The 16,097-nt window shown below is 45.3% G+C and overlaps 1 protein-coding gene across 3 annotated transcripts in view; it reads right to left on the minus strand.

Annotated features, from left to right (window-relative positions):
• The window catches only part of ZEB2 (zinc finger E-box binding homeobox 2), a 134,182-nt gene extending 118,656 nt beyond the window's left edge, over window positions 1-15,526 (minus strand). For 2 of the 3 annotated variants that reach the window (XM_046658327.1, XM_046658325.1), the window contains exons 1-2: window positions 15,138-15,526; window positions 12,465-12,606 (exon numbers count right to left, since the gene is read on the minus strand). In XM_046658327.1, the coding sequence (XP_046514283.1) occupies window positions 12,465-12,537 (73 nt within the window). In that variant the 5' untranslated portion in view covers window positions 12,538-12,606; window positions 15,138-15,526. Of the gene's footprint in view, window positions 1-12,464; window positions 12,607-13,483; window positions 13,638-15,137 lie in introns of all 3 variants that reach the window. The other variant, XM_046658326.1, reaches the window with a different exon arrangement.
• Window positions 15,527-16,097: the final 571 nt, after the last annotated feature.

The following is a 16,097-nucleotide window of genomic DNA, read 5'->3' on the forward strand; positions in this document are numbered from 1 at the left end:
ACTTTAATTACCAGGGACTACTCTTTTCTTGCTGTCTTATGATAAGTGTTGCTGTAACTAGCAACAGCAAACATCCACTAAAACATAAAGTGCAATAATCGTCCTGCTGTCAGGATCACCGCTTTAAAATACGAGCTGGGAAAAAATATAATGGTTTATCTATTTCTTAGAGATTGCAGAAGTAGAAGATGGAAATTCATTTAATGTCAGGGGAAAAACACACACACACACACACAAAGGCACCAGTAAACAGGTTTTAGTCAGAGAATAATGGCTCCAAGAGAGAGAAGGAAAAAAAATCGGTTGGCTATACATTTGAAATGTTAGCCCTAAAAGAATGCTGGAAAGTGAAAAGGAGGAGGTAACAGTGTTTGGATTTTTTAAGGCAAAATTTTGTTTTGTGTTGCACAACGTCACTGCTTGAACATTAGAAAATAAAACTCCAGCGACTGGGGGAAAGACAAGAGGAAAGCAAGTGGTTTTCAAATGATTAAGCAAAGGTGGAAAAAGTTCAAGTTGGCAAAAGTTTAGAAGCTCAGTCCAGTTCCATTTAAAAAAGACCAGATAAAGCCTGCCAGAAAAAGGACTTTGCCTGCAGTTTCAGAGGACTGATTCATGAGATTTTGGGGAGTATCAATAATTACTCACCACTGACACCTCGAAAGGCCCTGGGCATCTCTCTATAAATGTCCATTTCAGGTAAAGGGGCAGAGGGAGGTGGGAGATGGTCTGAGAGTTGGGGGTGTGGTTGAAGAGGTTGTTGAGACTGGTTGAAGCCAGCCTGTGTCTGCATTTATCACTTTGTCCCAGAGGAGGTGTTTGTTCAACATAACAGTTTGACAGCACAAAAACACTGTGGCCAGAAGCCCTATCAAAGAACCTACTGACACATATCATTTGTGGTCTTGGTTTCACAGGGCAAGGCTACCTCACACTTTATCGCACAAGTATAAAACTCCACACATTTCTAAGTGTTCAGTATAGTTTAATCCCCTCCCCTTTTTTCTTTTAAATATTATAAACAGTACTTTAAAATACCATCTTTATTCAGGACTCCTGAATGCTGTTTTAAAAACCATAATAATTTGCAATCAATTTAGCATAATCTGTGTTAAGGTTGGCAATATTGAAGGAAAACGAGGGAAAGCAGTTTAAAAGCACAAAGCTTGTAATTTATCCTAAATAATACACTTAAAGCTTAGATTAATAGGTGCAAGTAAGTTTTCTAAGAGTCATGTGGCATAGGGAACACTTCTTTTTTGCTTACAATAAATTCTACTAAACAGGAGTCTACATTAATCCTCCACCTCTACTATTCTTGTTTAAATGTATTTCATTCACAAGCTATATGGCTGTGAAAGTTAAAGAGAAGGTCCAGAGCTGGGGTCCAGAGTGTATTTGTGAGTGTGTGCATATGGAATGTGTGCATATGGGCTGTATTTAGTTTTCAAATTCCCCTCAGCGGAGCAAAGGTGATGGGAAATCTTTAGAGGACAACCATTCTGCTTAGACTTTTCCCTCTTAATGGGTCTATTTATTATGAAAACACAGTTTACTGAGTTCTTTATATATAAACCTCACCTCTTAAAACTGAGAAATCTCATGATGTGAAACACTTCCATTGATGTGCTTTGTGTCTAAAATAGAAACTTACGTACTTCCAAGAATAGGCAAATTGCAAAGTTTCTTTGATTACGGTTACTCAGATATACAAGACAATATAAAAACAATTTAAACTAAGAAACAGTGAAAGCTCTATACTACATTTACAGATCACTTGGGCACTGAATTCCTTGAAATTTACTCATCTGTTTAAGGGAGAGAAAAAATTCTCAGATCTTAAATAGCGTGATATCTTAATCTGTTGATCTAATTTTGATTACTTATTTGTGGGAGGGAGTCTCTATCTTCTTGTCAGGAGTACCTTTCTTTCCTAGAATTGATTATAAAAAGAAACATGAAACAGTATATAAATCACAAAAATCACTATATTGTCATGTTAGCAATGCAACTATTAAAGAGGAATCCATTCTACTTTTTTCACACAGAATATGTTTTGCCTTTTTGTCACGGGAAATCATTAATGAAAATTACCTATTGCCAAAGGACTGCAGTCATTTACCTCTATCACCTGAGATTATTTTAAAATGTTTCCACCTTCTCACTGTGATTTAAAAGTACACCTTCACACATTTGCTGTCATGATAAATAAAGCTAGGTGAACTGACCAGTTCTGTGTTTATTGTTTGCTTGAAAGAATATCTTCATATAAATAGAGTTTAAAATTTAAACTTTAAAATATTCACACTCAGAATCAAGTCTCTTCCAGTTTAAAGCAGAGTGTGTGTGGGTTTAGGTTAAACTAACACACCGCAACCAAGAAAAATGAACAACTGAAAATGGACTCATACAACAGAACATGACATTTAATCCCATAGATTAGAGGAATAGCTATCTGGAGTCTTAATTCTATAGTAATTTTTTTTTTTTTTAAAGAAAGAAAGGTAACTTAAATATGTATACTAACATGTATGCATTGTCACTTAATTCTAACAATTACTTCAACTCTCATCCCCTCAGCTCAGTAATAGAACTGAATTTGTAAAAATATCATGAATCATTATGATGATTACATTTCTTCAGTTGAAAAATGAAAGCAAAGTTCAACCAGATCCTTCTCGAAACGTTTGCTCCCCTTACAACCCTTACGTGTTCCCACTGCTGGCTCTTCCAAAGTCTGGTTTTCAGAAGCCCACATTCATTTCTAACCAAGATTGCAGCCTCCACTGTAATGTGCATGGCTTCATTAGCTATCATACTTTCTTGGGTCACACATACACAATATCTGATGAGACATTGATCATCTTCCTTCTCTTTCCTCTTTTTAGCTGCTCTTAACTTTCCTGTCAGGAGCGTGAAAAAATATGCGCAGTTACTGTTGCTGAGGGGAGACAAAGTTTAACTTCTGGGTTGGCAATCGGAGAATAATTCATGAGCAGATTTCTAGCAAATGATATGATTTGCTAAATTTTGGTCTTTGATTTATATTTATGTACTCCTGCTACTGCTAAGGTTTTGCCAACCTCAATTAGATCATGAATGAGATCATTTTAATTCAGCCCCCAAACTGTGACCTGACCATGGTCTGAAAGTGTTCAAAAAGTGATTTTAAGCCTTCCTTTGATTTGAAAAGGAATACTGCATGCTTGGTCGTTCATACAAATAACATAAAACTTAATTATTGGATGATTTGGCAGAGGACCTTCTTGCCAAACAACAGTCAATGCCAGCTACTGTGATGCTGGCGATGCCCGGGCCCCGGAGTGCACAGCCCCCTGTATACAGCATTTGTTCATTGTGTCTCAGGGCAAGATGCTCTCAAAGAGGATTCACGGATCTTGGAGGCAGGGTGCAACACGCAGGGTATACCGTATTTATAACTCCAGTTAAAAAATGCTGTCTCACCTAGAAGGGAAGTAGATCCGCGCTGTCAAATCACCAGGAGGCTGTGACAAAGGGAGCTTGCAGCCTGACACACGGTGTAACAACATAGCAAACACCTTTAATTCTGTCATGTCTCATACCCTTTACTTTCTCACACATTCGTGGCTGCTCAAACGTTGACACCTACACTCTTTTTCGAAACTAAATAAGGCAATCTTATTTAAGCCCAAATGCAACACCTGTAAAGTTATTCTTGTGCCCAGCAAAAAATAACCATTAACTCCTTCCTCTTATAAATGCCTCTCTGCTTGCTTTGGAAAGTCTCAAGTTGGTAACACGGGCCTGAGGCCCTGACTCTGGGGTTCACATGACCTCCCAAGCTCCGAAAGACAGGCAAGATGTCCCCCTCCAAAAGATGCGAGAGCTGAGATACTGTCACTGTCAGAACTGGCCGCTTACAGCTTTTCGAGTTGAAGCCTCTTTCTTCATCACAAACTTCTGGTGTCTTTTATAGTAAGGAGAGAGGCCCCAGCTGCTTCATTCCCTCTAGCTACCATAGTCTAATATTTTAAAAGCTGGAAATGAAAATAGCTTTTCTAAAGATATTTCCTGGAATTTTTAATGTGCTGCCTTGATTCCTTTTTTTTTCTTTGCCAATTATAAACCACCATTTGGAGGGCTTATGAGCAATGTAAGTCCACCTCATCTAATTAAACCACATTGTTTTAAAAGCTTGAACAGTTTTCATGTCTACAAGACTTGTCTGAATAATAAACGGCTAGAGCCAGAATTCTCAGTGTCTTTGAAGAGCCAGGATTTTATCTGCTGGGTGCAAAGGGCCAGGCACTCAAAGAGTTAAAGAGTGCTCCTGCATTGCTGGGTAGGTTAATATCACAGCTGCCTGGTAAAGCATTATCCCCATACCTCACTTAACAAAAGCCTCCTTTTGCAAACAGACTCCCACTTTCCCCCCAAGTGTCCAAAGGTGTTTACTGAAGTAAATCTGCCTAAATCCTTCATTGCTTGGGTCATGGGGGTGGCTAGGCGGGGTGGAAGGTGTAGGGCTAATCTCTTTTTGTAAATTCTGTAAATCTTCTGGGAAAAAGAAAAAAATTCAGGAATCTGTGTCACATGCTCATGTACAACTTCTAATATCTCTGCTAGTTTTGCTCTTATAAGTGAAATCTACCACAATGGCTATCGGAAAAGTCCCCGTTTCCAATTACACACTGCTGTTTGATGAGACTGCACTTCCAAAGTTGCATGTGTGTGTGTGCGTGTGTGCACACGCATGCACGCGCACATTATATGCTTAATCTAATTGTTGAAAAAAAAACTGTTGGTATCTTAAAAGTGGTTTCAGAAAGGAAAGAAAAAAAAAAGACAAGACAGTTTAGGAGCAAGATAATGTAGCTGAAAAGTTGTCACGAGAGGTTTCTGCTCTTGCTGTGGTCTCAGTCCAATACCATTAACTGCATGTTACTTTTGCACGTTGAAAATGGAGGCAAATAACACACTAAAACCTGACAGGTCCGCCTGCGAGGGTTTAAACAGTTCCCAGTAAGAAGGAGCCCTTTAGGCATAAACTTTCTCTCTCAAGAGAACGTGAATACCACCAACCCCTCCCTACAAATCTTGAAGCATCCAGTTTGAGATACAAAAAGGCTGTCATCTCACAAATGTTAAACATACTAAAAAAATCTGAAAAAAAAGTATGGAGAAGGTGTGAAAAACGTGGCACTTTACAGCCCTCAAAGCTTTTTAAAATAGAACAACTTTTCCCCCTAAAATTCTTTTCAGAGAATTTTTTTTTTCTTTTTGGCTCATTTGAGAGTTTCTTTCTTGGCTTTTTTCCCCTTTCATTTGAAAATATGAATTATCATAAAAAGTCAGGGGAAAAAATGGGAAAGTCTTTTCCAGTTTTCCTGAAGATTTATCAGTGTGTTCAGGCTGGGTGTAAGCACCTCTCCCTTTTTCTCTGGGCCAGACACCCATCACTGAGACCAGACCAGGGCCTCCGGAGACTTTATCCTGTCTCTCCTCCTGAGCAGGCTCCAGCTCCCCCCACCACCCCAGTGCCCTCACCTCCCTGGTCTGATGATAAACAATGAGAGTGAAGCCAAATAGTAGGCAGCACTCAAAAGTGGGAAGTCCACACACCTGACCCCAAGTCTAGTAGGCTTCTGGGGGAGAATCTGATCCCTCCCTGACACTTTTTACCTCAAGTGTTGAGCGGGTGGCCATGAATAGTACAGACATGCCATCTTGTAACACTATATGCCTGTCAGGAGGGACAGGGCCTGGTTGAGCATCAACTATATAAGGCTGGTAACTAGGGAAAGCCCAACAAACAGCCACAAACACCTAAGTTATTTTACTCAGCTACTACCCTCTGCTTCTCTTCTCTCTCTCTCCCTCTCTCTCTCTCTCTTTCTTTTCATCTTGGCTTTCTGTGGCAGAATGCAAATGGAGCCTGCCGGCGGTGAAAGGGCTGAATTGTGATTAAGAAGAAGAAGAGCTCCTTTCTTTGTTCTCCCCTCAGGGGATGTTTACTGGGAGAGACACAGCGGATCAGATATGAAAGGCATTCAGGTCAGCATTGATGTGAGCGAAAGTGAAATCATACCTAAGGCATTCAAAAGACCGCCGTGTCAGGGGTTCAGCTAACGGTGCAGCTACTGTGTGTGTCTTCCCGGAGAGGCACCAATCTTTTCACAGACTGGTGATTTTTTCCTCCTTAATTTACTGCAAAATTATAAAAGTTATATCCCCCTGTTTACCTCCCACCAGATGACATAAGAGTTAGTATTTTCTCTCCTTCTGGACCACACGCGAAATCAGACCAACTTCTAATAACTGTATTACCTAAATGAACCAGCAAGGCACCATCTGAACTGTGAAATCTTTTTTTTAAAGCAGGTGTATTCATGTGTGCTCCATATATGCATAATACGCAGGGGGAAAATGAGTGAAGAGAAAAACCCCCAAACACACGTATGGATGACTTTTCCTATCACCTTCCTCAGAGGAAATGCAAGACAACACACACACACACACACACACACACACAGCATAAAAACAGTACAGAACACCTTAAAACGAAATTCTTTATTTACTTTGTAACTACTAGTTACACTTTTCCTGAGAGCGTTCTCTGTGACATGACTGTCACCCAAGATAAAAGTATTTGGCACATAGCTATTAAAGCAAAGACTTCCATAGACTGTACTGATTATTATTGCTTTCCTTCTAAAAAATGTTTGATGAAGAAATACTTGGATCTTACTTTTCAAAAGTTTACACTCCCCACAGCCCAAATAGTCATTCAATAGGTTTTCCAAGTGGTAAGCTGATGGTGTTGGCATAAACAGAGCTATGTAAATATATACAAAATTCACAAATCACAGCAAACATACAAATAATGAGGAGGTGCCTAGATGTGTCAAAGCTTAAAAATGAAAAGGAAAATCACATTTCATCTTCTGATTGCTAAAGAAAGAAAAGAAATAGGGAGGGGGGGATAGGGCTGTATTTATTGGTTTTAAATCATCCTTCCCTCTGCTCTGAATTATTTTTTTCAACCTTTACATCTTGGCTAAAAAGCATATTTGGGCTTACGTTAACATCTGCTTTTGTGGTGACATTTAATTCTGTATATTTTCAACTAGTGTTTCTGCATCACAGATTTTCCTCCTTTATCTCTTTGCTCTAAAAAGACAACCAAAGAGCAATCAAAAAGGTGTCTGACTTGGCCATTCAGACAATTGCCCCCTTGTGGGAATGCGGGAATGAATGGTACAGTGGACACCCCAGCACCATTGACGTTATAAACATGTAAATGAAACACATTAGGGCAGACAATCAATTGTCTGTGAGCATTGCGAACCTGCACTCCCTCTCTCTGTGACAGGCACAAAATAGTGTCTACCTTGGGAAGCCACGGTGCTGGAGAGGAAAAGGACAAAGAGTTCTCTTTCACACAGAAGAAAATGCACCTTAAAAGCCTTAGAAGAATGCAGATGACAAAAACTGTTGCAAGGAAAAGAATCTCCCACATCTTGGAAGAAACCCGGCACTGCTAGAGAGCTAGCAACACCCTCCTTTCCTACCTTCAGGGCAGACACACATTTTTCCCAGGAAATATTCTTAATACAGCATTAGGGTCTTTGATAACCTCTTGGAATTTTCTTTACTTTGAGCAAATTAAGCAAGGGAGAAAGGAAGCATCTGAAACATAGGACATGGCAGTTCAGTGGGGAACTTTAATCTTGGCTTTATTCATATTTGGAAATAAACGCTTAAAGACGTGAATTTGTTTTTATTTGTCAACAGAGAAACAATGTAAAGTTTAAAATCCTTAGCCCACCCTCAGCCCTGGTGGAGCGTCACGCTCTGGATGCCAGCAGGCTAGTGGTTCTGCGACGAAGGAAGGCATGTTTCTACCCCAACTGACTTAGTTTTTCCAAACCGAGATAAAACAAATAGATCAGTCTAGATACATAGCCCCCAGCCTTGTGTGTGTGCAGCGTGACAAAACTTGCAGAAGATCTCCACAGAGAGAAAAGGATGGAGATGGATATCTTTGGAGCACCCTTAGAACTGGTACCTGCCACCCAAACTGCCCCTGAGTGCTTTGAGAGGCAGCAAAACAGGCTCTCGATAAGCTCATCAACTTTATAAAGAAAGCTGCTTGCAAAAGATTTCCACACTTGCAAAGATAACCAAGCCTGAACCCACTGTAATCCGAAGGGAACTTTCCTGCCTCAGCGTGGACTGAGGGGCTCAGACTCACGGCTGCCCCATCCCAACTTCACCTCTCAGAGAGGAGAGCCAGGAGCCACATCCTTAAGAAGGGGCTGAATGCATCTTTTCCTTTTTGTTTAAGCATCTCTGAAAGGAGAGCAACTTCTCTGGCCCCCACAGCCTCGAAGCATCCCCACCAGCACCCCCACTCCCTTTAAGGATGTGGTAGAAGTGAGGGCTTATCTTAAACAGGGACAATCATTTCTGCTCATCTGACTGTTTCTCTTGTAGAATCCAAAGCCCTGAAAACATCCAACTTTATCCCTTTTCTTCACCACTGAAAACCAGAGACCAAAGGCGTTTGTAAAAATCTCCCCCACTTTCCAAACAATCCTCAACCTTTTAACTGAAACTTTGAAGGAAAATCAAATTTAACTTTTCATTCTTTCTTCCATTTCCTCCCCCCCCCCCCCAATCCACTCCTAATTCAGTTTTCATTTAAAAGACAACTTCATTCACTTTTCTGAAACAAGCAGTTTCCGGATTTGATTTTTGTTATAACGTGCATGTGTATGTGCAATTTTTCAGAGGCTGATGCTGGAAGATGGTGGGCTGGGGAGGCAGGCCTATATTCCCAGGCTCTGCAGGAGGCAGGAGGGAAGCCGCAGCATCTCCAGGAGCCGATGCCTGAATCAGGGGCTAAAGCAACAAACTTTGCAAGTTACAACCGGGCTGAGCCAGTGGCAGGCAGGAGCCGGGCATCTCCCGCTCCGAGCGCTCATTTCTGACTCGAAGGCTATGTGGAGATAGTGGGGTATAATCAGGGGAATGGAAGAGGGGGGCTGGGTTTTCCCCCTCCTCTCCAGCTTCAGTGAAAGTGTTACCAAGTGAGTCAGGCGACTGAAGATCATCTGACTGAACTTTCTTGAAACCGACACACATTCTTGTCTGCCGGCAACTTGCTTTCTGCCTCCTTCCCCCTCACCCCTCTCCTCCTTTCCTTCTGCACATCTTATTTTCTGGGAAGAGATTTCATCCTTTCCATGTGGGGGAAAGGAGACTGCTCGCTATGGATTAACTTGGCCCTGGCCCTGTCTTTGCCAGACATCTTGCTAGCCTGAGAATCTTGAAGGCTGTATTTTAGATTCTTGTTTCTCTCCTTTCACATTTGTTTTCCTCGAACTGCCTCCTTCTCCTTTGCTTTTTAATAATTGTATACAGCATAGTCTTCGAACCCACGTTCTTGACTAGCTTTTCAAACACACACACACTGCTTTACGTGTTTTATCTCCTTGTCGCCTTAGTCTATATATACACTGTTGACTTCATTAAAATTATATAAAGTGCCATTCTAGTTTCCTGGATGACCACTTTTCTTTTTTCTTGCAGCTTCTACTTCCATGATTAGTATTGCCATTATTCCTTTCCAGGAATTTCTATATGATTTTGATAAGCATCATCATATTTAGTGTTATCAGCAAAGACACAAGCTCAAAAGTGACATCTTTTCCATGAATCCAGGAAAGAAGAAAAATCCACTCAGTTCAGATAAATCCTGGCAATTCCCAAAGGGAAAGGCATTGGATACGTGCTTGATGAGAAAGAAAATGAAAAAGGGGGAGAAGAAACTCTTCTACCTGCTTCTTAAAACCAGGACATTGCTCAGTGATATTAAAACCAAAGAAAAATACTGACAAATAACCAACGTGCAGCACGTTTTTTCCAAAGATTATTTGGAAAAAGAGACAGGTAGCAGTCAAAGTTAGAGAAGCTGTAAGCGATGGATAGGCTTGCCGTTAAGTGTGCAGACTCTGGGCTAAATGCCTTAAAATGTGCAATTCAACTTTCCATTTCGGAGTGTTGAGGCTTCTCCCAAGTTAGTGGCTGGGCGGAGGGGGAAGTGGTTGCCGTGTCCATGGCTGAGCACCTCCCCGGCGCTCCGTTTCACCTGCGAAGCCCCCAGCCGGCCTCCCTCTCTGCCAGGCCCCCCTGCCCAGGGTTCCCAGGAAGCCTGGAGCCCTCCATTTCCCCAGACCTGGGCTCCGGCCTGACCTCTTTGCCGGGGCCAGGCTGGTCCTCGGTGGCAAAATCCCGAAGGGGGTGGGAGGAGGCAGGCAAGAAGAAACAAGCGTCCTAAATAGTCTCTCCTGCAAAAGAACACTTCTGGGAACCTTGCTTTAAATCTCATTCTCTTTTCTCTCAAAAAATGACTGTTTAACATAAGAACAAAAATGCCTCCATGACACAAAGCTTTTGTTATCCAGTTGATCAGCAACGTGCTTTATATACTTGTAAGAGGGGGAAAAAAAGCCCCACAACAGACATTGATTTTAGAAAATCAATAACCAACATTTAATAAAAGGAACAGAGGAAACACAAGAGAGGAGAGGGGGACATTAGGTGTAATTTTAGTGTCTACTAAATTACCCAGAGATGGGGAAGGGGAGGTCTCCTGTGTAAGGACCACCTTAAATAATGCCAGACACCAGAGTGAAGAAAAAATTAAATTAAGAGAGAAAGAGAGAGAGAGAAAGACAGAGAGAGAGACAGAGAGACAGAGAGACAGAGAGAGAGAGGGAGAGAGACTGACTTAAAAGAGGCAGCCTGAACTGGATCTTGGGGAAGCAGCTCGGAATATATTATTGTACTTGTTTTTTTGTAATACTAAGCCAAGCCAATAGATCAAAGGCAGCACAAAGGGAAAAGGCAGGATAACGTAACGAACAGTTTCTGACTAAAATTCCTCTATCACTCCCCCATATGGCTCGACACCTCCACCACAACAAGCAAAAGACACACACACACACACACACACGCACACACACGCACAAAACCTAGAGAGAGACAGAGAGACACAGAGAGAGAAGCATCACTTGTCTCTAATCAAAATTCTCTCGTCTTTGTGTTTTCCTCCCTCCAGCACCCCACACTGCGCCCCCAGCCGCCCCCTCCCCGCGCCGCGCAGCTCCGGGGCAGGCCAGGGGCGCGCGCGATTGTCTTCTCTGGAAGAAAGTTGCTCCAAGTGGGCCCGGGCGCTCCCCGCGAGCCGAGGGCTGGGCTTGCGGGAGGCCGGAGGCCGGGCTGGCGCCGCGTCCCCGCGGCCAGCTCGGGAGCGTCAACGCGGCCCCGCGCCGGGTGATCGGGCTCAGAGCGAGGGGAACGAGAAGTTTCCTTTCCCAGTCTGAGCTGGCGCTAGTTCGCTTGTTTGTTTTGGGGGGTTGGTTTTTCTTTTTAAACTCAGTATCCTCCGTCAGCTCCCCCTCGGCACCCTCTCTTGTCCCCAGCTCTCTCCCCTCCCCCAGGCGCCTTCTGCGCTCTTGCCAATCACTTTTCTCTTTTATTCCCACGATTTTGTTTGGGGGTAATACCTAGGGGGTCGGTCTCTCTTTCTCTCTCTCTCCCTGTCCCTTCTCTGCCTCTCTCCAAGATGGACCTACTCAACTGTCACCCCTTTAATCGCCCACTGCTGGTCCGTATGGCCCCCTCGCACCCCCATCTCCTTCCTCCTTCCTGACTCAGCCTGGATAACGGGCTCCTCCTGACCATGCAGAAACTGCCCAGAAAAAGTCTCCTTGCGCTTTTCGACTCCGCCAGCCCCCGGCGTGGGGCCAGAGCCCGCCGGAGAGGACCCGCCCGCCCCGGAGCCGGCACAGACCCCGCCGGACCCCGCGCGGGGCCGGCCGAGTCCCTCCCACCCCGGGGGCCGGGCGCGCCCGGCCGGGCCCCGCTGCCCGCGGACCGTTACTTGGCGTACGGGGAGGCGGCCGGGCGACTACGGCAAGAAACTTTAAGCCCGGCGGAGGCGCAGCCCCGGGCCCCCTCTCCCGCCCTCGCAGTTCCTCTGCCACCCCCGCCCCCGCCCCGGGATCCTGCACGACCTGGCGCCGGGGCCCCCGCCCTGCCCTCGCCGGACGCTCCCGCAGCCTGGCCGGGGACCCGGCGGGCCCGGCGCTCGCGGAGCGGGAGGCGGAGGCGGAGGGAGGGCGGAGGCGGGGGCACGAGGGGCGGCAGGGGTGGGGGCGCGGGGCCCCGGCCGGACCCCCGCGCTCGGAGCCCCCCGGCGCCCGACGCTCACTTTGCCCGGCACTTCCCCAACTCCCCCCGGTCCAGTGGCCGCGCGCGCCGGGCTCCGGCGCCGGCCGCGGAGGGAGGCTCGCCCGCGAGCCCTGGGCGCCGCCGCCGCCGCCGCCTCGGTTCCTTTTCCCTTTCCCCCTCCTTCTCCCTGGGTCTCGAGCCCCGGAGTGGCCCGGAAAAGTTTGGTTCGGGCCGCTTCTTACCGTTTTTCCTCCTGGGATTGGCTTGTTTGCGCCTCTTGCACCGGGGGCCATCCGCCATGATCGGCTGCTTCATTGATAAGAGCGGATCAGATGGCAGTTCGCATGGACTCGGCGCCCTGCTTCGGCAGCACGCAGGCTCGATCTAGCAACCAAACACAGCGACAATGTGGGCATCGCCCGCGCCCATTGAAACGCGCGCGGGCCGCCCAGGGGAGCCGGGCCAGGGCCCCGGCGAGCACCCATCCGCGCCCCCCAACGCCAAAGCGAAACTTCGGCGGCCCCCTCCCCGCCCCCCACCCGAGCCTTGGCCCCAAGGCGCTTTGTGTTTGTTACTGTTTGGTGTGTTGCACCCGCGAGGGGATCAGAGAGACAAGAATTACATCTTCAAAATGAGTCATAACTCCTGACCGTATGAGGGAATGCACACGGCGGTACAGTAAGGCTGCTTGACTCAGGGTTAGGCGGACCCTTTCCTCCGAAAAGTCCTCAGCCCGGCTCGAGAACTTGGGGTGAGGCGAGGCTTGCTTTCGCTCTCATCTTGTCTCACCCCCCGCCACCCCATTCCCCAGAGGAAGCAAACAAACAAACAAACAAACAACACGAAACAGCCCCCGGATAAAGCACACTCTGGCAAATTGATAATAGTAATTATAGGAAGCCCACTCGCCCGCGCCCCCTCCCCTCCCCTTTTGGAGTTTATCGAGGCACTGTCTCTTCCTCCCCCCACCCCCCCGCCCCCAAATTAAGATTTCCCGTTTCACGCCGCAATAAGAAATATAATTATAAGCCTCTTTGGACACTGTCCCTCCCCCCCCATCTCCGCCACTTTGACAATATTTACTTAAGTATTTCCCCCCACCTCACTCATACACATGCTCCCCCACACTGGTTCCCTTAAATAGTTCCAGTAGAAAAAAATTTTTCCCCTCAAGAAAGGAAAGAGAAAGTCCAACCGCTACGGCAATACTTTTAAGCTCTACTAAATGATCGTATCCTTTCTGGCTTCGAAACTTTTGTACCTAAAAATCGAGTGAGGCGCTGCATTTTTTTCAGCTGAAACTGTCAAAACTTGGAGAAGGGGAACCTCCGAGGCAGGCAGGAGAGGAGGAGAATCCCGAAACTCGGTGGAGGTTGGGAAGATGCTGCGCCTCGAGGATTAGTTTAAACAGGGGGCTATAAAAGATGTAACAGATGCAAACTGTAACACAAGGGCCATTAACCCTTTCTCTGCCGAGCACACTCAGTCCCCACGCCCCGTACCTATTGTCTCCTGTGCTAGAAGCCTAGCAGAAAACCTGGAAAGTGAGTATCAGTTTCCACACATTTGCTGAGAGGGGTGGGGGGGGGTGGGGGGCGGCGAGAGATGGGGAAGTGGATGATTTAGAAAGCACCTTGAATTTAACCTAGGCAGAGTGGGAGACTTAATTTAATTCAAGTTTGACACATTTTGTCATTTCTTGGCTCTCCTATTGATTTGAAATTGTTGGGGAAAAATCCTGAAATAAAGAAATGGTCACACAAGTGTCTGGGATGAAACAGCTGGCCTGTCTGTATTCATGCTGAGACTTACACACGATTGCATATAAATACATGTTTAATAAAGTAAGCTGCTAGTTTTATGAGCATGTGTGTGTGAGGGAGAGACAGGGCATTTGTGCTGTAAACTTTATCTTTGCCTGTTATTTCTACCTCTGGAGTTAGTAATCTTGCCTTCATCATTATAGGGGGAGCATGTAAAATATGTGAGTAGGTGGGAGATAAACACATTCATGTTAGCGGGGCTTACCACTGCTCCTGGGAACTCCTGCTATCTCTCTACTTTTCAGTGCCAAAGTATGGAATGGGGGTACGTGTGTGTATGTGTCTCCTGTTAAATCCATGTCTATATCACTTTGCCATTTAAAATACAATTTCAAAAGTTATCCTTAATTTGAAACCTTGATATTCTGACAGCAGTTTTCTTCCCAGCTCTAGTGACCCCCCCCCCCCCAATTTGGTGAACGACTCAAGTTCCATGAGGACTTTCACTTCTTTATTTATCATCACAGAAGTGAGGTGTTACTTCACATACACACACACACAAAGAATGAAATAAAGAAATGAAACTCGCTAAGCAGACAAAAACAGACAACTTTCTGCTTAGAAAACAGCCTTCTCTGGTGGGAGAGGATGGACTGCCATATCTAAGAGAAAGACTTGCCCCCGAATTTAGTAGTTTTGTATAGATCAAGTTTTGTATTTATTAACAGGTATTTGCCAAGTTTTAATTGCTGAATACAATGAATTGGAACTAGGTACGAAAATAGAGCAGAATCTCTCCCCTTGAAGAGTTTTATTCCAACCATATAGTTCTCAATAAAACTTTTCCTAGGCTGGGTAGCAAAAGGCACCTTTGGTTACCTGAATGGACAGGTACAGGGCAAATTATTTGGGGGAGGAAAAAAGGAGAGAAAAGGAAGGAAAGCGGGCGGGAGTGCGAGAGAAATCAAAGAAGTCACTCTTGGGAAAAGCTTGCCACAAAGGAGCTAAACCCACCTGAAATTCCTACCCACAGACACTCCTTCTCACTTCAGACTCACATCCCCACTTAAAAGGATAAAATCATAAAAGGAGGGTGGAGGATGACCATACCAAAAAGGAATAAAAAGAGAGAAAGGGGGGGAAAAAACCTACCTGCGAAGTCTTGTTTGTAGTTTTGGCCAGAAATGGTGAGAAGAAAAAGCATGAAGAAGCCGCGAAGTGTGGGGGAGAAAAAGGTGGAAGCGAAGAAACAGCTCCCGGAGCAAACTGTACAAAACCTCGCCAAGAGTGTCGGGAGACAGGACCGTTATTCCTGCGGAGCAGGTTAGAACTGATCTCTTTTCGGCCACTCCAGGAAACACAAACCTGGGGACGGACTGACGTGTTACGCCTCTTCTAATGACATTTTTTTCTTTTTCTTTTCTGTAAGAGAGACCCTGAAACACGCGCCACCTATCTTTGTGGGGAGGGATAATTGAAGCGCCCTGAGCGTGAGCATCATGTGAAAACGTGATCGCCAAGTTTCTCTCTGGGAAAGGATCTGGGATAGATTATACCTTGAAGTCTCCGCAAACGCTTTAGTGGAAGAAATGAAATTCCACCTCCCTCCCTTCCTCTCTCCCTCCCTCTCGCCTCCCTCCCTCCCTTCTCCACGCCCCCCCAACCCCCCCCCCCAACCCCCCCGTCAAGCCTTTGGCATCATTATCCTCATCACTAAATCCTACAGAGTACTGGGCGGAAAACGGTGCACACCATTCACAGAACTGGAGAACTCTAAGGGGCGAAAGTTAAAGGGAAAGCTCCCAGGTCCTCAATCCAGATCGCCTCTTCTTACGCAGATATCTCTAATGACCAGATTTGAGATGCACATTGAGTTGTGTGTATTTCTCAGCACGGCTTCTGGAACTAAATTCTTTGCCCTTTCTCTCAATTTTCTTTTTTTCCTTTTAGATGCAAAAGCCAGGAAAAAAAAAAAAAATGCTGCATGTGAACTGCATCTTGGGGCGGGTGTGTTGGGGGGTGTGTGTGTGATGAATTTCTGGATTGGATCCCAATACTAAAAAAGTAGTTTGGCATTTTTAAAAAGGGTCTCTAAGTAAATTACCATAGAGC

This window comes from Equus quagga, chromosome 4 (assembly GCF_021613505.1).
Source record: "Equus quagga isolate Etosha38 chromosome 4, UCLA_HA_Equagga_1.0, whole genome shotgun sequence".
Lineage (NCBI taxonomy): Eukaryota > Metazoa > Chordata > Mammalia > Perissodactyla > Equidae > Equus > Equus quagga.